The 24,232-nt window shown below is 49.1% G+C and overlaps 1 protein-coding gene across 1 annotated transcript in view; it reads left to right on the plus strand.

The window, feature by feature from the left end:
- The window catches only part of LOC130109375 (espin-like protein), a 38,173-nt gene extending 14,553 nt beyond the window's left edge, over window positions 1–23,620 (plus strand). The window contains exon 12 of the mRNA XM_056276256.1: window positions 22,858–23,620. Within this exon, the coding sequence (XP_056132231.1) occupies window positions 22,858–23,389 (532 nt within the window). The 3' untranslated portion in view covers window positions 23,390–23,620. The remainder of the gene's footprint in view (window positions 1–22,857) is intronic.
- Window positions 23,621–24,232: the final 612 nt, after the last annotated feature.

Here is a 24,232-nt window from a genome sequence, read left to right on the forward strand (position 1 = left end):
CATGTCCAGAACATCGAGTGTTGTACAACCAATCTCAGCTGGAGGGTGATCAAGTTTTATATGAAGGGACATAAGGAGGCCATCCAGGACCAACCTTGGAATTATGATACAGTCAGCTGAGGAAGCAAGGGGGGCGGGGGGGCGGTATGGTGATGCACCACCAAAAGACCATCATTGGATAATGTGGCTACATTCAGGTAACGTTTAACATCACATATGTTAGTTAGTAGCTTCTTTTAGGGCCGGGTGCCTTGGCGGAGGTGAGCACATGTCCTTTGGAGGTCAAATCAAATCAAATCAATTTTATTTGTATAGCCCAGTATCACAAATTACAAATTTGCCCCAGTGGGCTTAACAGCAACACAACAACCTGTCCTTAGACCCTCTCATCGGATAAGGAACAATTCCCTAAAAAACCCCTTTAACAGTGAGAAAAAATAGGAAGAAACCTCAGGGAGCGCAACAGAGGAGGGATCTCTCTCCCAAGATGGACAGCGTGCAATGGATGTTGTGTTCACGCAATTTACGTAATACAACATTGAAAGAGGATAACAGAATTATAATGGACATAAAATTTATGAAGAACATGATGCACAGGATGCCAAGCAGTGTCCACATGCCAATGGAGCAGTCCAGGACCCAGGCCACGTGACCAGCATCATCATGTAATAAAAGAAAAACTTATGTGAGGAGTGGAAGGGCAGGCAGCATCCAAATGACGACCACCATCACCACGGAGACCTGGGAGGAGAACCAACTGCACATGCATGCAAGAGAGACTCACATGACACCATTCAAACACAGAAAAAGAGAAAGGAGAAGACATCATTCAGAGAGAGAGAAAAGACATGTTAGAGAAGAGAACAGTTTGCAATAGTCATTAGCCAAAATCAATTAAATCATCAATTCGTCATAATCTATACTCTGTAATCTACTTGATAATCTCATCGGCAGAACAGTGGTTGGTAAATTCATTGAGACAGAATACCAAACCGCCATCCAGTACAGGTTGTGAAGCACTCAACTTAAAGGCAACTAATTGTAAACTAAGGCAAAAAGATGAGTTTTAAGTTTGGATTTAAAGGACTCAACAGACTCTGATTGTCTGATGGCAGCAGGCAGGTTATTCCACAAAAATGGAGCCCGATAGGAAAAGGCCCTGCCACCAGCTGACTTCTTTTTTTTTTGGCTACACACAGGAGCCCTGTATTTTGAGAACGAAGGTGAGAGCACTCAGCCTGTATGGCCAGCCATGCTGATCTGTTGGTAAAGGGGAGTTTTTGGGACCCATGAAGAATGCCCTCAGCCGTAACCTGGCATACAACAGACGCCATAGAAGTGCAGACAAAACTGCAGATCTGGCAGGTGGTATTGTCACAGTCGGGAGCATTGCGACTGGCAAAATCAGAAGGCAGTATCGCTGCACCAGCCACATGCCGAATGGAGACTTGAAACCTACTGGCTGTAGACAGAAAGGTAGTTACACGGGGGCTAGCTGAGAACTCTCCTCTGCATAGCTTTTCAAAGGCTTGTATGCAAGGCTTGCTGTCTGTTAACACACAGGCTTTCTTTGGGAACTGGATTATGTATGGGCTAAAGTGCTTCAGTGCAGCAGCAATAGAAAGGGCCTCTACCTCGCATGGTAGCCAAATTGACTGGTTCTTGTGGAGTTTAGCACTAAAGTAGCCTTCAACTTTCACTGAATCTTGATGAGTGATATAAAGTGTGGCTCCTAGACCAGGCTCCCTGACTGCACCATCAGTGACAATCCAGAGCTGGTCCTCTGGTTGAGGCAATGTGATTAAGTGGTTAGTGGCCAGGGCTTTCTGTGCATTGTTGAAGGCAAACAGAAGTTCATCTGACCACGTTATCACCTCCTTTGACTCACGGCCAGCAATGACATCATCCAGTGGGGCCAGGACAGATGCACAACCCTTAATCACACGGGCAAGCACCTTGTATGCGCCAATGAATGATTGAAGGCCAGCCACGTTCTTAGGAGGAGAGCATGCAGTTAATGCAGCAACACGGTGGGGACTGGCCTGAATGGTCCCATGATGCCACAACCAGCCCAGGATGTTTGTTTGTTGAGGAGCAACAACTGTCTTTGCAGCCGATAAGTTGATCCACAATGTTGCAGTGCTAACACTCCCTTCCAGACACTAAGCAGATCTTCAATTGTATTTGCCCCGCACAAATCATCTGCGACCTTGGCCACTTTACCCTGTTCCAGGAGTTCACCAAAGACCTGGCATGTTAGCTCCTCTAGGGCCGTCTCTGAGCCAGGCATGCCCATGGCACATCAAACATTCAGTGCATCCGGAAAGTATTCACACCCCTTCACTTTCCCCACATTTTGTTATGTTACAGCCTTATTCCAAAATGGATTAAATTCCTTTTTTTTCTCATCAATCTACATACAATACCCCATAATGAAAAAGTGAAAAAGGTTTTGTAGAAATTTTTGCAAATTTATTAAAAATAAAAAACTGAAATATTGCATGTACATAAGTATTCACACCCTTTACTCAGTACTTGGTTGAGGCACCCTTGGCAGCGATTACAGCCTTAAGTCTTCTTGGGTATGAAGCTACAAGCTTGGCACACCTATATTTGGGGTATTTCTCTCATTTTTCTCTGCAGATCCTCTCGAGCTCTGTAAGGTTAGATGGGGAGCGTCGCTGCACAGCTATTTTCAGGTCTTTCCAGAGATGTTCAATGGGGTTCAAGTCTGGGCTCTTGCTGGGCCACTCAAGGACATTCACAGACTTGACCCGAAGCCACCCCTTCGTTGTCTTGGCTGTGTGCTTAGGGTTGTTGTCGTGTTGAAAGGTAAACCTTCGCCCCAGTCTGAGGTCCTGAGCGCTCTGGAGCAGGTTTTCATCAAGGATCTCTCTGTACTTTGCTCCATTCATCTTTCCCTCGATCCTGACTAGTCTCCCAGTTCCTGCTGCTGAAAAACATCCCCACAGCATGATGCTGCCACCACCATGCTTCACTGTAGGGATGGTATTAGCAAGGTGATGAGAGGTGCCTGGTTTCCTCCAGACGTGACGTTTGGCATTCAGGCCAAAGAGTTCAATCTTGGTTTCATCAGACCAGAGAATCTCGTTTCTCATGGTCTGAGAGTCCTTTAGATGTTTTCTGGCAAACTCCAAGCGCGCTGTCATGTGCCTTTTACTGAGCAGTGGCTTCCGTCTGGCCACTCTACCATAAAGGCCTGATTGGTGGAGTGCTGCAGAGATGGTTGTCCTTCTGGAAGGTTCTCCCATCTCCACAGAGGAAGGTTGGAGCTCTGTCAGTGACCATTGGGTTCTTGGTCACCTCCCTGACCAAGGCCGTTCTCTCCCGATTGCTCAGTTTGGCTGGGCAGCCAGCTCTAGGAAGAGTCCTGGTGGATCCAAACTTCTTCCATTTATGAATGATGGAGACCACTGTGCTCTTCGGGACCTTCAAAGCTGTAGAATTTTTTTTGTACCCTTCCCCAGATCTGTGCCTCGATATAATCCTGTCTCGGAGGTCCACAGACAATTCCTTTGACTCCAGGGCTTGATTTCTGCTCTGGCATGCGCTGTCAACAGTGGGACCTTATATAGACAGGTGTGTGCCTTTCCAAATCATGTTCAATCAATTGAATTTACTAGAGGTGGACTCCAATCAAGATTTAGAAACATCTCAAGGATGATCAGTGGAGACAGGATGAACCTGAGCTCAATTTTGAGTGTCATAGCAAAGGGTGTGAATACTTATGTACATGCAATACTTCAGTTTTTTATTTTTAATAAATTTGCAAAAATTTCTACAAAACCTTTTTCACTTTGTCATTATGGGGTATTGTGTGTAGATTGATGAGAAAAAAAGGAATCTAATCCATTTTGGAATAAGGCTGTAACATAACAAAATGTGGGGAAAGTGAAGGGGTGTGAATACTTTCCGGATGCACTGTATACACAAACACCCTTGAAAGGCGTTACCACCCCGCAGTATTTCACTGAGTCTTTAGATAATGGTATCTGGTAGAATGCCTTGGTGAGGTCAGTTGCAACAATGTATTTCCATTGGGCTATCATCCTCAGGGTGGAGTTGATGTTCAGCATGAGAGAAGGTTGGGGCTTACTATACCTGCCCACGTCTGCAAAGGCAGTGACAAGGCAAAAATCCCCATTTGTTTTTTTGAAGGAACAATGGGTTGACACATTCCACATACACATCAGCCTCCTCAGTCTGCTTAAAGATGCCCATCTGTTCCAGTGTGTCAAACTGGGCCTGGAGCTCCTGCAACTGGTCTCTTGAGTACTAGGGAACTCTGCCCTTGCACTGCGGTGGTTGAACAGAACCCATATTCACTTTTGGAAACGTTGAGGTATGGTGACTGCCGGATAAGCACACACTGCATGAGACTGGGTATGGCCATGATGTCACCCTCACAGTCATCTGGCTAAATCTCCGTGTCATCTGGTGCCTCAGCCACCTGCCTGGCTTTAGCAATAAACACTCTATCCTGAGGTGGCAGAAATGGGTACTTGCTTAAGAAGTGGTTGTCGGGTCTCCGCGCCTCATTGCACAGTGGACAGGACCTCTTTGTTCTTATCACGGGGATCTGTTTGGCCCAGGGCAAAACAGACAGAGCTGCGCGCATGGCTCTCGCATACTCAGAAGCCCGCAGTTCTTCCAGCAAGGAATCAAGCGCCTGGGAAATCTCAGGTTTAATTGAGGTCAATGTGCGTGACCGTAACTCTGTGCCATAACGTTGTTTCACCAGCTTTGGTAGGTCAGAGTGTATGAGGCGGAGCCAGGTGAGCACGATGAAATGTTCTACAGTGGGAGTGAGCTCCTCATCTTCAGGCACAGGGGCGCCTAAATGAGTAATAGCAGAATCTTTGCAAAGTAAATTATCCTCCACAAAGGTCATAAGCCTCTGAAACAGGTCCTCTGGTCTCTCATTTGCCTCGAGTGTAATTGCTGCAAAGTCTATAAAGTGAGCACCTGTAGACTGGAATCCATAGTGCACCCGAATAGTCTGCCAAATGTAAGCTACAGATGTGGAATTTCTGACAATTGTGTTGCGTGAGACGATAGGTCAATAATTGGCTATTTGCCCCAGCATTAACTCCAGCATATTAACTTTTTGCTGTCTGGTACGTCTCAGAGCGACTGGGACTAAGTCACTGTCGTCCTCGAAACCTCTGAACACAGACACTTTATACTTTTTCTCCCAGTGCACGCCCTCAACAAGAAAAGGAGCAAACTCATTATCTAACAACAGTGTATCAATACGATTCTGACGCCAGTTTTCAAAAGAATTCACGGTCTCTATTTTCGTTAGGCACCACTGCTTCGGTGTTCTGTGCACGTTAGCCATGTTAGTGATAGTGTTATGTCTGCACACATCGACAGTGCTGCATTTGATTTGGTGCTGTTCTATTGTGCTGGGATCGATTGGTGATGCCTGCGGGCTCTGGGTTGTTTGATCGGGTCTGCCTTTGATGCTGTGTCAGTCTAAATAAAGAATGCCACGGAGAGCTTGTGTCGAGCGACAGCGCTGTGTCCTGACGTGATTTAAAAATACAATATTGGCGACAAGGATGGCTGATATCGCTCTCCCACCACATGCCCCCTTCCTGGCATTACCTGGCGAGCCTCCGGTACCATGGACTCGCTGGCTACATAGTTTTGAAAATTACATCATCGCCTCAGGGCTCGACGACGTGAGCCAGGCTAGGAAGACGGCTCTGTTGCTACACTGCTTGGGAGCAGAGGGTCATCGTGTGCTCGGGACTCTGGGGAACGTCACAAGCTTTGCCGAAGCTGTGGGACTTATGAGCACCCATTTCGCTGCTCCACAGAGTGCCCTCCTTCGGCGATTTATATTCCGTCAGCGACACCAACTGCCTGGTGAGTCTGTGCGGCAGTACGTAGCTAATTTGCGAGGGCTAGCTAGCTCATGCAAGTTTGGCGCGCTTCAGGACGAGATGGTTCGCGACCAGCTAATCGAACACACCAACAACGCGAAGGTGCGTGAGACTCTCCTGCTGGAAAAAGACGATCTACTGCTGTCCAGAGCAATTACCATCGCACTACAGGTTGAGGGAGCAGCTGAGTGTGCTGCTATGCTAAATACACAGCAAGTGGCCACCTCCAGTCAAGCTGCCAACGACTCCTCCCTCTACTCACGGCTGCCCCTCGGGGCGCAACCCAACCAGAGCGAGGCGGGCGCCGACTCCACTGGGGACGTCTTGCAACTGCAACGACGGCGTTCACGGCCCCGCCCTCAACAGTCTTGTGGTAACTGTGGGTCTCGGTCTCATGTTTCAAGGGCTCAGAACTGCCCTGCCCGTGGCCAGACATGCCGTAGCTGCGGTAAGCACAATCACTTTGCCAACATCTGTCGATCTTCCCCGGCTGGGTCAGAGGGCCACACCCCCCAGTCTTCAACCGCCGTCATTCACAAGGTGAGCTCTGGGCCAGTGTCATTCAAATCATGCACAGTCAACATTAATGATGTGTGCATCCCCCTGCTGTTGGACACCGGTGCAAGTGTGTCTCTCCTGAATGTTGATACCTACAGTCAATTTTTCGGTTCACTGCCACTGTCCGCACCCTCAGCTGTCCTCTGTGGGTATGGTGACTCCAAAATCGATCTGGTTGGCTCTCTCCAAGTGACTGTCCGCTATGGAACCAAGCTGGTGCCCAATGCAGTTTTTCATGTGGCACGCCGTGGGGCCAACCTGATGGGCCTGGACCTGTTCTCCGCTCTGGGGTTCTCCCTCTTAGACACAAGGGGGGCAGCAATCCTGACTGTCGCCACACCTTGGCAGCAGAAGTGGCCATCGCTGTTTATGGGGCTGGGCTGCCTCTCCGCCTTCACCCATCAACCTCTCCTCAACCCTGCTGTGAAATCTGTCATCCAACCACTGCGCCGCATCCCGTTGGCTCTCCGTGATGGGGTCTCCGCCGAGCTGCAACAACTGCTGGAAGCTGGCATCATTGAACCGGTGGACGCGTCACCTTGGGTCTCAAACCTCGTGGTGGCTAAGAAGAAGTCGGGGGGCCTGCGTGTCTGTGTCGATCTACGTGCAGTAAATAAGGCAGTGGTCCCTGATAAGTATCCACTGCCCACCTCAGAAGAACTCACTGCTCAGTTCTATGGCTCTGAGGTGTTCTCCAAGCTCGACCTCAGACAGGGGTACTTACAGGTGCCCCTCCATCCCAGCAGCCGAAACCTCACAGCCTTTGTGACACATGCAGGAGTGTTTCGCTACACCAGGATGCCTTTCAGTCTCAGCTCCGCCCCTAGCTGCTTCCAGAAAATCATGGTCTCCGTGCTGGCTGGCATACTGGGCGTGGCCATTTATCTGGACGATATAGTGGTACACGGGCCCACCAGTGAAATCCACGACAAGCGCCTCAACATGGTCTTCGCAGCCCTGTCCAAGCACAAGCTAACTCTCAATGCTGAGAAATGTGTCCTCTCTGTGCCAGCCATCGACTTCGTGGGGTTCCGGCTGTCAGCGAGTGGTGTAACTCCACTACAATCCAACGTGGACACCATTCAGGCCATCCCTGAGCCCAGCTCGGCCGCCCAGGTCGCCTCCTTCCTGGGTATGACAAGTTACTACCTGAGGTTTCTTCCCCAGTACTCTGCGACCACAGCCCCCCTGCGCCAGCTGCTGCGTAAGGACGAGCCATGGGTGTGGTCAAAGGCATGCAGTGACGCTGTGCGTGATCTCAAGACTCAACTGACTTCACCACCAGTGTTGGCTCACTTCGACATCTCCAGCTCCACCTTTGTGACCTGTGACGCATCAGCCACAGCGATAGGGGCTGTGCTGTCTCAAACCCAGAACGGTGTGGAGAAGCCCATTGCCTTCGCCTCCCATGCCCTCAACCTGACCGAGCAGCGGTACTCCGTGGGTGAGCGTGAGGCGTTAGCCTGTATCTGGGCTTGTGAAAGGTGGCACCTCTACCTCTATGGCTGCTCCTTCACCCTCAGGACAGATCACCAGGCCCTGACAGCGCTGCTGTCCACATCTGGGACAGGCCACAAACCTCTGAGGCTGCACGGCTGGTCTGACCGCCTCCGCCAGTACAACTTCAGCCTGCAGTTCACCCCAGGCAGAGACAATGTTGTCGCCGACCTGCTCTCTCGCTCTGTCTCCACCCCAGCTCCACAGACGGACACTGACTGTGTGGAAAAGGACATTGTCCAAATGCTACACACACCCCTCCAGGCCACTGTCTCTCTGCAGGAGCTGAGGGCAGCCTCCGAACAGGACCCTGTCCTCTCCCAGCTCCGCACCTACATCCAGAACGGCTGGCCTCACAAGGTCCCAGAGGAGCTGGCTGCGTTCGCCCGAGTCAGACAGGAGCTCTCCTGCTGGAACGACACCTGCGTGGCACGTGGGTTTTGCACAGTGGTCCCAGCTGCTCTCCGTGCACGTGTTTTGAATACGGCGCATGAAGGCCACCTGGGCATTGTGAAACTGAAACAGCGCTGCCGAGACCTGGTGTGGTGGCCGGGGATAGACAGAGATATTGAGGCTCTGGTGAAGGACTGTTCTGCCTGCCTTGTGAGTGGCAAGACTGGCCACCAGGCTCCCCCACCCCTGCAACCTCTCGCCTGGCCCTCTCAGCCCTGGGAACACCTGCAGTTGGACATTTGTGGTGAGATCCATGGAGTTCCCCACCACCAACGCTTCATGGTGGTCGCCTACGATCTACAGTCAAAATGGCCTGAACTCACCACTTCCGGCACTGTGACCTCACAAGTCATCATCGACTTCCTGGACTCTCTGTTCTCTCGCTGGGGCCTCGCAAAGAACATCACCACTGACAACGGCCCTCAGCTGGTCTCTGCAGAGTTCACTGCTTATCTCGACAGCAAGGGCATCCGTCATATACGCACTGCGTACTACCACCCCCAGGCCAATGGCGGCGTTGAACGTTTTCACCAGTCACTGAAGAACGGCCTCAGAGCACACATGGCCCAAGGGTGCTCTTTCACGCAGGCCATCCGTCACACTCTGCTGCACTATCGGGCCACACAGCACTCGACCACAGGCGTCTCCCCAGCCTCTCTCATGCTAGGCCGGGAACTGTGCATGCCCCTTGACAGGCTCCGCCCCTCCACACCTCAGGGCACCTCCCTCTGGGGTCAGAGCCCCAGTCACTCGTCAGCAGACGCAGACGAAGCAACGGTTTGACCAGTCAAAACGAACCAGGGTGCCAGACATCAATGTGTCAGACTGGGTCAGGGTCCGCAGGCCCCACAGGGACAATAAAATGGCTTCATACTGGTCCTCTCCTCTCCAAGTCACCCGTCAGCTGGGCCCAGCCACTTACCTCCTCAGCGATGGCACTCGGTGGCACTCCAGTCGTCTACGGAAGGTGTCAGCTCCGCCACACACAGCTGGTGACACAACCATAGCCATTCCCTCAGCATGGCGAGACGCCCCGGGGCTTCATGCAGCTCCTACACGGGCCCCAGACATTTCTGGGCCTCAGCTTCCCCTGCCATCTCCCTCCCCACCTCGGCCTGCCCAGCCTCAGGCCGCCCCGCGACCTATTCGCACACATTTATGCCCTGGCCACCTAGAGGACTTTGTGTCAACCTTTCATGTTTGAAATCCTGCCGGGGGGGGGGGGGGGAATGTTACGTCTGCACACATCGACAGTGCTGCATTTGATTTGGTGCTGTTCTATTGTGCTGGGATCGATTGGTGATGCCTGCGGGCTCTGGGTTGTTTGATCGGGTCTGCCTTTGATGCTGTGTCAGTCTAAATAAAGAGTGCCACGGAGAGGTTGTGTCGAGCGACAGCGCTGTGTCCTGACGTGATTTAAAAATACAATAGATAGCTTCCCGGTTCGTGTTTAGCAGTAGATCTACAGTGACTCACAAGAGTATGAATGCGCCAGACTCCCGCACTGATAATCTTCAACAACAAAGCGTAAATTCGTTAAACGCTGCCACCACGCTAGTATAAGGCGAAGACACTCACAAAGCCACAGACACGATCCGGTGAGTGCATAGATGATTTTACTGAATGACGTCAAGGTAACGAGAGAGACGTACGCAACCCAAGTAACCCGGAAGTACACAATACATTCCTGGCGCTGGAGCGATTAACAGGTTACTCATGCAGCTGAAGCAGATCCCACCTCAGCACCGCATCCTTGCCAAATGTAGTGATCTTCTGGCTCCAAAATGTGATAAAATGGTGGCAAACGTTAACACAAAACCTAGAATCGTAAAAAGTCAATGATTTCTAGTCTATAATTGATACTGTAACCGGTTATTTTCTTGCCCGGTGCGGGATTCGATACGGGGTGTACTGCACCACAAGGCGACCTCATTCGGCTAAAGGGTCAGACCCGTTAGCTAGGACTAATGTGTCTTATTAGTAGTTTACAGTCGTCACCCTGCCCGGAAGCGCGCCCTCGCGCTTTGTTCTTCCCGCGCTACGGAGAGACTTCTGAGGATCTGCACACTTCCGGATCCCACCGCTGCCACCAATGTAACCGGTTATTTTCTTGCCCGGTGCGGGATTCGATACGGGTTGTACTGCACCACAAGGCGACATCACTAACCGCTCGGCCCAAGGGTCAGACCCGTTAGCTAGGGACTAACGTGTCTTATTAGTAGTTTACAATACTAACAGTTCATACAAATGATGAAAAATAAGGACCTTAAACAACTAAGTTATGTCTCCAAACGTCAGTTTTTAAGCACGTTGACGATTTCATGAATGCCACCACTCAGAGAAATTGTACGGATCGGTTGCATGGATGCTCTGACTTGACATGTCACCCCAGCACACGAATAAGACTTGAAACGCTAGAATTGCTGGCCCATGTTTGTTAACACCATTTTGCTGCACGACTGTGCGTTCTAATCGAACGCGAAGCGAAATTTTGCTTCGTTTTCCTCGCTCGGGTTTGATCGCTTGCCTGAACAATAAACAAGTGAATTAGTGCCACATCACAGCAAGCATTTTTGATTACACCAGTGCTGCTAGCAAGTTTGCTAGACCTTATAGAAGACAGCTAATTTATGATGATGGGACTTCCGGGTGTCTTTACTGAGCCAGATCATTTGGTTCAGCACAGCAATAAGAGCCAGATGATATATATGGTAGATGTAAAACTTGGCGGGCACTATTACATGTGTATCGAACATTTTATTTATCCATTTCATTATCCAAACCGCTAGTCCTGCTCTCAGGGATGCTGGAACCTATCCCAGCAGTCATTGGACGGCAGGCGGACAGACATCCCGGGCAGGCTGCCAGGACATCACAGGGCATTTTATTTATATTGTAGCGAATTCAGGTGGCAGCTGGGCCGCGAACCCGGGTCGCCCACACTACGGGCGACTGCGCTAACCAGTCGACTGAAGGGTCCGACCTGTTAGCCAAGGGCTGGCGAGTCTAGCACTAGAACGACCAAGGCCGTCATTTTGACGGTTTTTGGATTTTCAAAGTTTAATAACTTTGTGGGGGGGGGGGGGGTACAGACCTGCCGCTCCGTGGGTGCTCCTAAAATTGCATATATTTGCATTAAATTAGTTTTAGATCAATTATACACAAACAAGTTATGATAAGGTCTACCCAAAACGACAATGAGCCGTCAAAATGACGGCGCGTAAATTGCACGTCATTGTGTGCGTCACGTCACTATTTACCACGTGTGTTGGTCGCATCATTTCTTCCGCAAAGTTAGTTGCTCTGTCCTAGAAATACACTAGCGTTCTCCAGTGCAGTCTTAACTTCATTTCTGATTATTGCCAACATGTCTGGTTACAGACGCCGTTTCAGACGCACTGTTACGGGTCTAGATAGATCGATGCCATCGGCTATCCACTAGTTTACCTTAGATACACATGACCCGCACTCAGGAACATGTTACAACACTCTGATTATACTGGGCTGCACTGAGCAACTCGTGTGTGTGTCATTCTTTATAAGATAGCCTACTGAAACATGGTGCCAGAAGTCGGAGAACTTATTTCTTATTTTACTAGCTCGCATGTTTAAGTTTGTAGGCCTGAGTAGGTCACATGTCGGAGGATTCCGATTCAGAGCAAAGTACTTCTGCTGAAGACGTTGTCACAGAGGAGCTAACGCTAGCATTACCGGCGCCGATAGCATCACATACAATGGCAGCTAACGTGAATAGTCCACCACCGTCCCCGATGAGCTTCACAGGCGATTGGAGTGTCAATTGGGACATTTTTCGGGCCGAATATGAAGACTACGTCCTCGTCACGGGCATACTTGGCAAGGACAAGAAAATACAAGCGGCTACTCTAAGGAGTGTGATGGGAAGTGAATGCAGGCATATTTACCGCCACAATCTGAACCTCTCAGAAGATGATCAAGGGGATCCTGACGCCATACTGAGAGAGTTGGGGAAATACTTCAAGCCAGCAAAAAACACAATATACGAGAGGTACATTTTCGGGAGTTGCAAGCAGGAGGAAGGAGAATCGTTTGATACCTTTGTGACGAGACTGAGAGAGAGGGCAGCAACCTGTGAGTATGGACAGTTGAAAGATGAAATGATCCGTGATAAGATAGTCCTGGGAGTTGCAAGCGAGGCCGTTAGGCGCAGGCTGTTGAGAGAGAAGGATTTGAACATGGTCACAGCTATTGACATGTGTCGCGCAGCAGAGCAAACTGACATCCGTATGAGAGCAATGGAGTTTGCAACAACACCGCAGCCGGAGGCAGTGCATGCCGTTGCTAGGCAACCCAGACAAAACCAATGGAAACAGAGCAATCCACCCAGAACAGCAGGAGATGCAGGCAATTGCAAATATTGTGGCAGCTCGCATTCAAGGGGCAGAGAGCATTGCCCGGCCTTCGGGGAACAATGTAGGTCATGTGGGACACTAAATCACTTTTCTAAAGTGTGCTTAAAGAGCAAAAAGGGGCATGCTGAGGGCAAGGTAAACTGTGTGGAATAAGAACCCCCAGAGCATAGTAATGATGCAGATGATCTGTACATGTTTGAGTCAATCGGCGCAGTGCACACCAAAGGAAAGAAGTAGTTTGTGACTCTGAAACTCCACGACAAGCCACAACAATGTCAGCTGGACTCTGGAGCCACCTGCAATGTAATGGGCTTTCAAGACAAGAAAAGGCTGGCCCCAAACACACCTCTCCGCCCGAGTGACACCAGACTGAAGCTGTATTCGGGGGAAACACTGAGCTCTATGGGCACCTTTGAGACTGACTGTACTGTGAGAGGCCAAACACACAAGCTCTCATTCGAAATAGTGAGGACCAGCCAACATCCTCTTCTGTCAGGCTCCACCTGTGAACGCTTAGGGCTCATGCATTTCACAATTCCAGAGGATGTGCTCAAAATGGAACACACACAACCAGGAGCCCTAACTAAAGAGCAGCTTATCAACAGATACAGTGACGTGTTCAACTCCCCTGTGGAATCCGTGCCTGGGGAGGTCCATTTTGACCTTGATCCTAGTGTTGCTGCAGTACAGAGTGCCCCTCGCAATGTCCCAATCGCAATGAAAGCAGCAGTCAAAGCCCAGCTGGACAAGTATGAGGCTGACAGCCACCTTGCGCCTGTCACAGATCCTACAGATTGGATCAGCAACATGGTGATTGTTAAAAAACCGGAGAAGCTGAGAATATGCATTGACCCTAAACCATTGAACAAAGCCCTAAAGCGCTCTCACTACATCATGCCTACCTTGGAGGACATTTTGTATAAATTGCCCAAGGCCAGAGTCTTCACGTTAGTGGACGCTCGGGATGCATTCCTGCAATGCAAACTGGACTATGAGAGTAGCCTCATGACCACGTTCTGGACCCCCTGGGGGAGGAAGCGGTGGCTCAAGTTACCATTTGGAGTATCGGTGGCGCCCGAGGTATATCAGCGCAAGCAGCACGAGCTCCTCGCCGGTCTGAAGGGCGTTGAGCCCATTGCAGACGATATCCTGGTCGTCGGCTGCGGGGACACAGACAAGGAGGCTGGGGACGACCACGACGTCAAGCTTGCGGCGTTGATGGAACGCTGCCGCGAGGTCAAGCTTCGCCTCGGCCTGAAGAAGTTGCAGTTCAAGGTGGCTGAGGTGCAGTTTCATGGCCACATTCTCTCATCTGCTGGACTGAAGCCCGATCCAGAGAAGGTGAGAGCCATTATTGACATGCCGAACCCAACAGATGCCAAGGGCGTGCAGCGTCTCATTGGCTTCGCTAACTATTTAGCCAAGTTCATGCCTCATCTATCTACAGTCTGCGAGCCGTTGCGACGCCTGTTGGACAAGGACACACCCTGGCACTGGCTGCCTAAGCACGAGGCGGCGGTTCATGAGCTTAAGGCGCTGGCGACAGCCATGCCCGTCCTGCGCTACTATGATGTAACTAAGCCAATCGCAATCCAGAGCGACGCCAGCCAGAGCGGTCTCGGATGTTGTCTCATGCAGGAAGGTCAGCCCATCGCATTTGCCTCGAGGGCTCTTACCCCCACCGAAAAAAACTATGCACAAATTGAGAAGGAGTGTCTCAGTATCGTCTTCGCCTGCCAGAGGTTTCACCATTACCTATATGGCCGCGACCCAATCACAGCAGAGACGGACCATAAGCCTCTGATCTCTATTTTCAGCAAGCCACTTCTCAATGCGCCCGTTCGGATGGACACACTTACACAAGGGTTGGACGGCTGTCTAAACCTCCACTGAAACTCACTATGTAATCTGAATAATGTTGATGGTTGCTATGTGGGAGAGAGGGGGGAAAGAGGAGAAATGTTATCATACGCTACTGTGGTTATTACACTGGTATGGGATATGAAGAGATTTACTGCTGTTGCACTGTTATTGGTTGTTCGTATATGAAAGTAATTTTATTTTGCACTAACTTCATGTGTATGTGTTTATACTTGGAAAAGGAGGATGTTACGGGTCTAGATAGATCGATGCCATCGGCTATCCACTAGTTTACCTTAGATACACATGACCCGCGCTCAGGAACATGTTACAACACTTTGATTATACTTGGCTGCACTGAGCAACTCGTGTGTGTGTCATTCTTTATAAGATAGCCTACTGAAACACTAACATTTACAATGCATTAATATCTCAATTGAGTATTGTAGCGAATTCGGGGGGGGGGGGGCAGCCGGGAACCGCCGAACCCAGGTCTCCGCACCGAGGGCGACTACGTTAAGGAGTCGATTAAAGGTTCCGACCCGTTAGCCAAGGGCCAGCGAGTTCGTTCATCGTTACACTACCTCCCTCCTTCGGGAAGTGCTCCAGCTCCCTCAAGCTTCTGGGCGGACGTGCTTCCGAGGGCCTCACGATCTCACTATCCCACTTCTGACACCAATGTGGCGAATTCGGGGGACAGCCGGGAACCACCGAAGCCGGGACGCGAACCGGCGTTTCCCGCACCACGGGCGACTACGTTAACCAGTCGACTAAAGGGTCCGACCCGTTAGCCAAGGGCTAGTGAGTCTAGTCATCCATGGTCATTACAATATTTAACTATGTTTTTTTTTTCATGTTGGTGACCGACGCAACATACAAGTCTCACCATATTCCTTATCTAATGCGAGGGTCTAAGGACAGGATGTTGTGTTGCTGTAAAGCCCCTTTAGGCAAATTTGTAATTTGTGATATTGGTCTATACAAATAAAATTGACTTGACTTGACCATGCTTGGCTCTTAATGTTATTACCAAAGTGAGATATTTCCGGATTGTATTTAACAAAAACGTTATGGGATCATCCTATTATTTTTTCTTGTATTAATTTACAAAAAAAAAAAGAATCGGGTCGACGGGAACCGGCTCCCATCATTCACTTAAAGGAGCTAGCTCACAGAGCTGACTCTTCGCAACCAACACATCACTACTAAAAAGTAAGTCATCTTCTTGTGATCATGGATCACTGACAGTCAGTGCCGTAGCTGTGCTTGGAAGTCCCCCCGGATCCGGCGTTGGCGGTCCGTTTGGGAGCATAGCATTGTAGCGAATTTAGGGGGCAGCCGGAAACCGTCGCAACCGGGACGCGAACCCGGGTCACCCACACCACAGGCGACTGCGCTAACCAGTAAACTAAAGGGTCCAACCCGTTAGCCAAGGGCTGCCGAGTCTACTCATCCGTGATCGTTACCCCCCCCTCCCCCTTCGGGAAGTGCTTCAGCATACCAGCTCCCTCAGTCCTGTGGGATTCACGCCTTCCGATGGCCTCACGGTCTCACCATCCCACTTCTGACACCAATGTAGCGAATTCAGTGGGCAGCCAGGAACCACAGTCACAGCTGGGACGCGAACCCTTGTCACCCGCACCACGAGCAACTGCACTAACCAGTCAGCTAAAGGGTCCGACCCATTAGCCAATCGCTAGCGAGTCTACTCATCCGTGGTCATTACATTATCAACCGGAGACATGATCAGCTTGTCCTCCATCTTGACTGAAGGGATTTCTGTAAGGCTTTTAGCCCTACTTGAAGGTGATTGGCTTTTGCCAGGTTAAATGTTCGATCAAATTGGGGGCGTCCGGGTGGCATCGCAGTCTATTCCGTTGCCTACCAACACGGGGATGCATCCACTGACAGGATGTGAGGAATTCTCCAGTAGGCTAGATCTGAACCTACGGAGGGACGAATGCAAATCGTGTGTCTCTGTTGACGCACAGGGTGGATGCGTTGGTGAATGAACCATCTCTGTAGCCTCCTCCATGAGGCCTAGGGGAATCGTAACGTGCCCCACTATGCCCAGTCGTCACATGACAGAGAGCGATGTCACCACTTTTTGAGGTGTGACGTGGTGGAGAAGAGCCATCATGTTGACTGAGTTCAACTCCACCCCCAGGTAAATGGCAAACTGAGAGGGAAAGCTTTTCTCTCAGTTTATTGTGAAGCCCCAGGTTTGACAGATGCGACACTAATATTGTCGTCTGTAAAGCGGTTTCCTCCTTGGAGCGTGCCAGCAAAAGCAGGTCATCCAGATAAAATACACTGCTCAAAAAAATAAAGGGAACACCTTAAAACACAATATAGACCTCGATGAATGAAATATTTCAGCTGAAAATCTTTATTTATTAGACAGAGGAATGTGTTTAGAGCAAAATAACCTAAGAATGATCAATGGAAATAAAAATCATTAGCCCATTAAGGTCTGGATTCAGAATCATACTCAAAATCAAAGTGGAAAATGAGAACATAGGCTGATCCAACTTCTGTGGAAATTCTTCAAGACGATTCAAAATGAGGCTCAGTAGTGTGTGTGGCCTCCACGTGCCTGTATGCACTCCCTACAACGTCTGGGCATGCTCCTGATGAGACGACGGATGGTCTCCTGAGGGATCTCCTCCCAGACCTGGATCAGGGCATCGGTCAACTCCTGGACAGTCTGTGGTGCGACATCGCGTTGGCGGATGGTACGAGACATGATGTCCCAGAGGTGCTCGATTGGATTCAGGTCTGGGGAACGTGCAGGCCAGTCCATAGCATCAATGACCTCGACATACAGGAACTGCTGACACACTCTGGCCACATGAGGACGAGCATTGTCATGCATGAGCAGGAACCCAGGGCCCACTGCACCAGCATATGGTCTGACAATGGGTCTGAGGATCTCATCCCGGTACCTAATGGCAGTCATGGTACCTCTGGCTAGCACGTAGAGGTCTGTGCGGCCCTCCAAGGATATGCCTCCCCAGACCATCACTGACCCACCGCCAAACCGGTCATGCTGGAGGATGTTGCAGGCAGCAGAACGTTCTCCACAGCGTCTCCAGACTCTCTCACGTCTGTCACATGTGTTCAGTGTGAACCTGCTCTCATCTGTGAAGAGCACAGGGCGCCAATGGCGAATCTGCCAACCAAGATGTTCTCTGGCAAAGGTCAATCGGGCTGCACGGTGTTGGGCTGTGAGCACAGGCCCCAATTGTGGACGTCGGGCCCTCATACCATCCTCATGCATTCTGTTTCTCACTGTTTGAGCAGAAACCTGCACATTAGTGGCCTGTTGAAGGTCGTTTTGTAGGGTTCCGGCAGTGCTCCTCCTGTTCCTCCTTGCACAAAGGACCAGGTAGCAGTCCTGCTGCGGCGTTGTTGTCCTCCTGCGGCCCCCTCCACGTCTCCTGGTGTACTGGCCTGTCTCCTGGTACCTCCTCCATGCTCTGGACACTGTGCTGGGAGACACATCAAATCTTCTTGCCACAGCACGCATCGATGTGCCATCCTGGATGAGCTGCACTACCTGAGCAACTTCTGTATGTTGCAGATACCGCCTCATGCCACCTCTAGTGGTGAGGGCACTAGCAAAATGAAAAACTAACCAAAGATCAGCCAGAAAAGATGAGGACAGGCAAATGGTCTGTGGCCACCACCTGCAAATCCATTCCTGTTATAGGGGTTGTCTTGCAAATTGTCTAATTTCCACCTGGTGGAAATTAGACAATTTACCAACAGGTGAAATTGATTCACAAATCAGTGTTGCTTCCTAACTGGACAGGTTGATATCTCAAAAGTGTGATTGACTTGGAGCTACATTGCATTGCTTATGTGTTCCCTTTATTTTTTTGAGCAGTGTAATACTCTTCCCTTTCTTGTGTAACCACCCCAAAGCCATCTCCACACATTTGGAAAAAGTGCATGGAGCCAGGGAGTAACCGAACAGCAGACAGTTGTACTGATACTGTAGTCCCTGGAAAGAAAAATGCAGGAATTTCCTGTGTTTTTGGATGATGGAAACGTGAAAATACGTGCCTTTCAGGTCTATGGAAGTGAACCAGTTGCCCTGGTGAATATCGCGCAGCACCTGTTTGATCGTCAGCATGCGAAACGATCTCTTCATTATCGATTTGTTGAACAAAGACAGATCAAGAATGGGCCTCACCCCCCCTTCTTTTTTAGGACCAGGGAATAGCGAAAGTAAAAACCTTGATTTTCGTCGCCCTGGAGAACCCTGGAAATGGCGTCTTTAATCAGAAGCTCTTGCAGCTCCAATTGGAGAGTGAGGCAATGATCCTGAGATGACAGGGTTGTCTCTAGTATCCTGCTGAACTGCGAAGGGGGAGAAGCGAGTGTAGCCTCTGCTGATTAGCCCTCTCCTCCAACAGTTCATTGTACATGCACGCCGCCACTCGGAGAAGTGCTCTGAGAGCGGTTGTGCATGAGTCTGTTGCGCCGCGGTTGCCATGTGAGCAAGCCGAGCCAGAGCCGTCATTGTGTGAACGTATCGAAAGGGCTGGTTGGAACAATTCAGAGGCTGTGTCGTGCACAAGCTCCCCCTGACGGTCGTTCAAGAGAGAAAGGCACATTAATGTGATGCAATGGCACACTCGCACTCGCGTCCCGAAGGGGATGGGAGGAGCCACTACTGACAAGCGAAAGCACGTGAGCGCTTTCAACGCGAGGCAGAAAGTCGGCATTCGTGGACTCATCGTCATACATTTCAGTAAAAAAAAATGTTGTTGTGAAGAAAACTCTGATTGAGAAAAGGAGGAAATGCGCTGCATAGGAGACGTGAGTCCGGAGAGATCGTCAACCGAAAGATTAAGGGCTGCCGGCTCACACGATATGGAGGAAGTGTGTTCAACAGCCACCACCAAATTAGAAAATTCAGGGGCAGACTGATTTAGACAGGATAATAACTCTTTTTGCGATGATGTTTGTGTTTTATTCAAAACAACAGAACACTCATCAAATATATTAACTTTATAACCCCCCCCCCAACCGTCATTGTCTCTTGCTCTGCTTTCGGGGAGGGTTGGTCAAAGCACAGGCCACAAAAGCCATCTAGACTTGGAGCTCTTCTGAGATGGCGGCAGCTGCGTCGGGGGCTGTGAAGGGGAGGAAGAGCAGTAACACAGGGCAAAGCCATGGCAGGTGCTGCGGGACGTCTCTGCCATTCGCGAGGCTCCTGACGATCATGGCGGTCCCGCCATTGACTGGGGGGTGTAAAGGTCATGCAATCGGAGGAGCCCAGGTGACGTGACGTCTGATGGTCTCCACTTGTTTCGAAGCCAACTTTATTGTGTCAACCATATTCTGGAACCTTGGTCCAAAAATTCCATCCAGACTGATGGAAACCTCAATCAGCTCCTCTTTGATACCTCTGGGAAAGGTGATTCCTGCAGCCTTACATTTTGGTGGATCATGGTCTGCAATGCCACAACTCTGGCCTTAGAGACCGCAACAGAAGCACACAGTGTCAGAATGGCGCTGCTGGCTTTGCTAAACTCTGCCACTTTCTCCAAGGGCAGCTTAGGCATCTTGACAGCCAACTTGGCCAGTGAAAAGGCCAACAAGGAGATGTTCAATGATGCCGATGCTTGGAAGGTGCATTGGTGCGCTCGATTCACCAAACGGGCCGTCAGCTGGTCCCAAGAGGAGGGCGGTACTGGCCTCCAACCAACAACCGAGGCAGCCTGTTACTTGACCCCAAAAACAGAGGTCAACCTGGGCTCCAGGGCAGGAACAGGAAGAATGCCATGCTCCGAAAAGCCTTCCACCTTGGTGATGAGCATGAAGTTGGAGATGGGGGGCCCACAAGTTCCTGGAGTCCGCTGCCACCCCCTCCTGATACCTCTTAATGACCAGAAGCAAGGCCAGATAGGGTCCCGTCTAGCTGCCTGAACTAGAGGGTAAACCCCACACATGTCACCCATAGGAGCGGTCTCCTGCACCAGCAGCACAATAAGACTCTTGTAGGCCACCGCCCTCTTAATAATGCCTGGGAGCTAGCGAACAAGGCCTCCTATCCTCCTATCGCTGACATGGCATTGGAGGCAAAGAAGGAAACCCCAGGGTCCCCTGGGTGTTTATGCTGCGGGCCGTTGGTGGACTCCGGCTCCTCCGCCTGGAGGAGGGAAGTCTGGGGCGAGCTGCGTGGTGATCCATGAGAGGAGAGAGTGGAGTCATCTGACTCTGGCTCGTCCAAGTATTCATCCACCGAAAAGGTGTCTTGCACCGGCCACACATCCCCAGCAGCAACAACGAAGGCTTCCACCCTCAGCTGTTTCTCTGCTTGGGGGAGATGTGTACAGTAAGGGCACGTCGCTTGCGGAGTGAGCGCCAGGCCATGGTGCTCTGGACCCAGGCAGCCTTCACAATGACCATGCAGGTCGAAGCCCATAATGTATTCTGTTTTACAAACAGGACACAATCAGACGCCGCTTTCAAACTGCTTGATTGAAAATGTCTTCCTTTTTTTGTAAAATCTAGAGTGCTTGCAGCAGTAGCTGAAGAAAAATGAGAACCAGTTATTCGGCCTTGATTCAATATACTGTCGAGTTGTGGCTGTAAGTGGGGCCCTCAATTAAGTTAGTGTAGACTAAAGTTTTTTCAGTGCTGCGCAGGGGCGAGAGGGATAAACCCACTAGCGATAGCCTTAGAAGGCGAAACCTATACAAAATTGAACGATGGAGTTTCTCAGCATTGAGCCAATACTATGGTGCACATTGCTCTTCCAGCAGACTGTGTGGCTCCTCCTCCTGGTGGCATGTGATAGCACAAAAATGCTCACAGCTTTCTCATTGATGCTCAAATATTCTTTAAACTTTTCTTATGGGCTCTAAGTATTACAAGCTACCAACACATAACACATATTTACGGTACACTTCTAGCCCTTTAAATCATATGTATGCACCTAATAAGTTGACATATCTTTAATCAAAAAATCTTAAAAGAAGAAACTTAGAAAATGGCGTGCTGATACTTGCACTGAGTTTGACCAAAATGAAAGATGTTCTGTCGATATTTAATGATTAATTGTGCTCAGTGACATGCGGTGAGGTTCGTGGCTGGTGAGGCACTGTCTTTTTCAGAGTCAGATTTACAAATATATGGACCCAATGTAGTAGCTTCAATTCACCATTCATTTGGCAGCTTGCACATTGACTACTGCTTGTGTTTCATATCTCATCAGCATTCTTTACACACACATAAGTAAGGTACATATTTGGACAAGGAGCGGCTCAGAGAAAGAGCGCATTTGCTCTGCACCGTGCGTGTTTTCCTAATTTGCCATCGTAATTCCACAATTACTATTACTATTTTTTATATTGTGTAGTTTTTATCTGTTGTTGCTTTTTGTATCTTTTTTATCTTTGTACAGTGTCCTTGAGTGTCCAGGAAGACGCTTATAAATAAAATTTATTATTATTATTACTACTATTAGTATTTAATTAATTACATACTCAGTCAATACAAATAAAAGGATGTACTGCAGTGTATGCATGGGCTTACCTTTACTTGAAAATGAATTCCATTCTCCTATCCTTCTGGACAAAAATCTCCGTGACTTTGTTGTAAAAGTCCTCCTTATCCTCTTTAAGTTTTAGAAGTCTTTCCGTCCTGTAAACCCGTGGGCTCACGCATACGCCCCCTTCAGTGAGGCAGAGGTACTGGCTGCCTCATCTCATGCTTTTTCAGTGCGGTTTTATGTAAGATCAGCAAGACTAAATATGTTATACACATACATGAAATACATTAACTATTTTAAGGAAAGTGAGGACATATAATAAAAGTGTCTACAAACATTACATTGGTGACAAACAGTGAGAAAGCAAAAGGCATGCGCTCAACCCAATTTGTGAGGGATTGCTCAATCCGAGGTGAGGCTCCACTCCTCGCTGCCTCAACTCACGTATCTCCCCTCTAATTGAACAGGAAATATGCAAATTCAGCGATTTTGATAATAAAAATGATTTAAATTATTGGAATTGTACATAAATTACATTTATAGCACAGTTCAGTAGACAAATATTAATATTTATTTTATTTTATCATCATTTGTTTTTTCTTTTCATGATGAAAGGTGAGGCTCTGCCTCACCTGCCTCCCCTGACCGCACGTCCCTGATTGTGCTGCCTTTTCCACAGGCTCCACAGGCAGAAGGCCCTCTACTCACCAGAGCAGTTTCTGCCTCGTGTGGATGGAGTACCAGTGGACTATGACAGCCTTACCCTCGACCTCTTCATGCTGGGATACTTTCACATCCTGGAGTTGGAGCTGCCCGCAGATGAACGCAAAATGAGACACCTGCTGTGCTTTGAGGTGTTTGACCATGTTGGTTGTTTTACATGGGAGACGGTCAGGGACTTCCACAAGGCTGTCATTCAGGACATTGAGGCTGGGAACCGTGAGTGGAAGGATGGCTTTGAGGATATTAAATTAAACTTCTTTGGAAATGCAGTGAATCAATCTGAACTTACCCAAGAAACAGAGAAACCTACTCCTCCAGAGATTAGGCAGGTCCCCAAAGTTATTGTCCAGACCCCAACCCCCGATGAAGGGGTGCTGAAAAGTGGAACTGACATTTCCAGTTTTAGTAATGAGGAAATCTGTAAATACATTGACCGCAGTTTTGCTTTTTGGAAAGAAAAAGAGGCAGAGATTTTTGATTTTGAGTAACTGCTCGTGTCATAATTTTGATATTTTTGTATACTTTGTAGTTAACAAAGTGACATCAAGATCGGTTAAAAAATGAGAGTGCCTGTGTTTTGCCCGAGAGTGACTAGTTTTGTTTTTGAGAAAGATAAAAGGTACCTTTTCTTAGAGAGAAAATCATTTTTGTGGTAAGTGAATACTAAGTGATGATCTATGGTCCTAAAGGATGAACACCAGCTCTAACACTGTTCCAAAATAAATCATCACACAAAAACAGTATACCTGCATTATGTCATTTCTTATAAATTAGCGCCTGTACATCTTCACTCATCTAAATGCCAAGAAAGCTTTCATAGATATCTAACTTCCTATCATCTTTTTGGTTTCCTTTGAGCATGCAGTCATCCAAAGTGCAAACCTCACACAATTTTATATATGTACCCTCATGGGGGGCATTTACCACTCTATCTGTGATGGCACAAGGTCTATTAAACATAACCCTCTGAAAGATGTTGCTATATCTCATCTCTTGCAGGCAAAGTATGTTCTTTTTAACAGCAGGTGTGGATCCCATGCATGCTGTTAGGAATCTGACTTTAAGCACAGGGGCTCTGGAGGTCCTAAAAATAGCTGAGCAAATGACAGGCAGTCGGTTTCAATGACTTGGCAAAACCCTCCGCCATACTGACGACTCCATGTTGCTCTAACCAGCGTCCCGGCCACATACAGCGTTTTACTGGAAACATGAGCAATTATTGCCGTTTTTTTCTTCTTTGGTGAGTTTGCCATCTCTTTCTTTTAATTTTACAGTGTTTTGAAGATGGGGAAATGTAACTTATTGGCTTCAGAGGAGATTATAGACATACC

The sequence above is a fragment of the Lampris incognitus genome, chromosome 3 (genome assembly GCF_029633865.1).
Source record: "Lampris incognitus isolate fLamInc1 chromosome 3, fLamInc1.hap2, whole genome shotgun sequence".
NCBI classification, from domain to species: domain Eukaryota; kingdom Metazoa; phylum Chordata; class Actinopteri; order Lampriformes; family Lampridae; genus Lampris; species Lampris incognitus.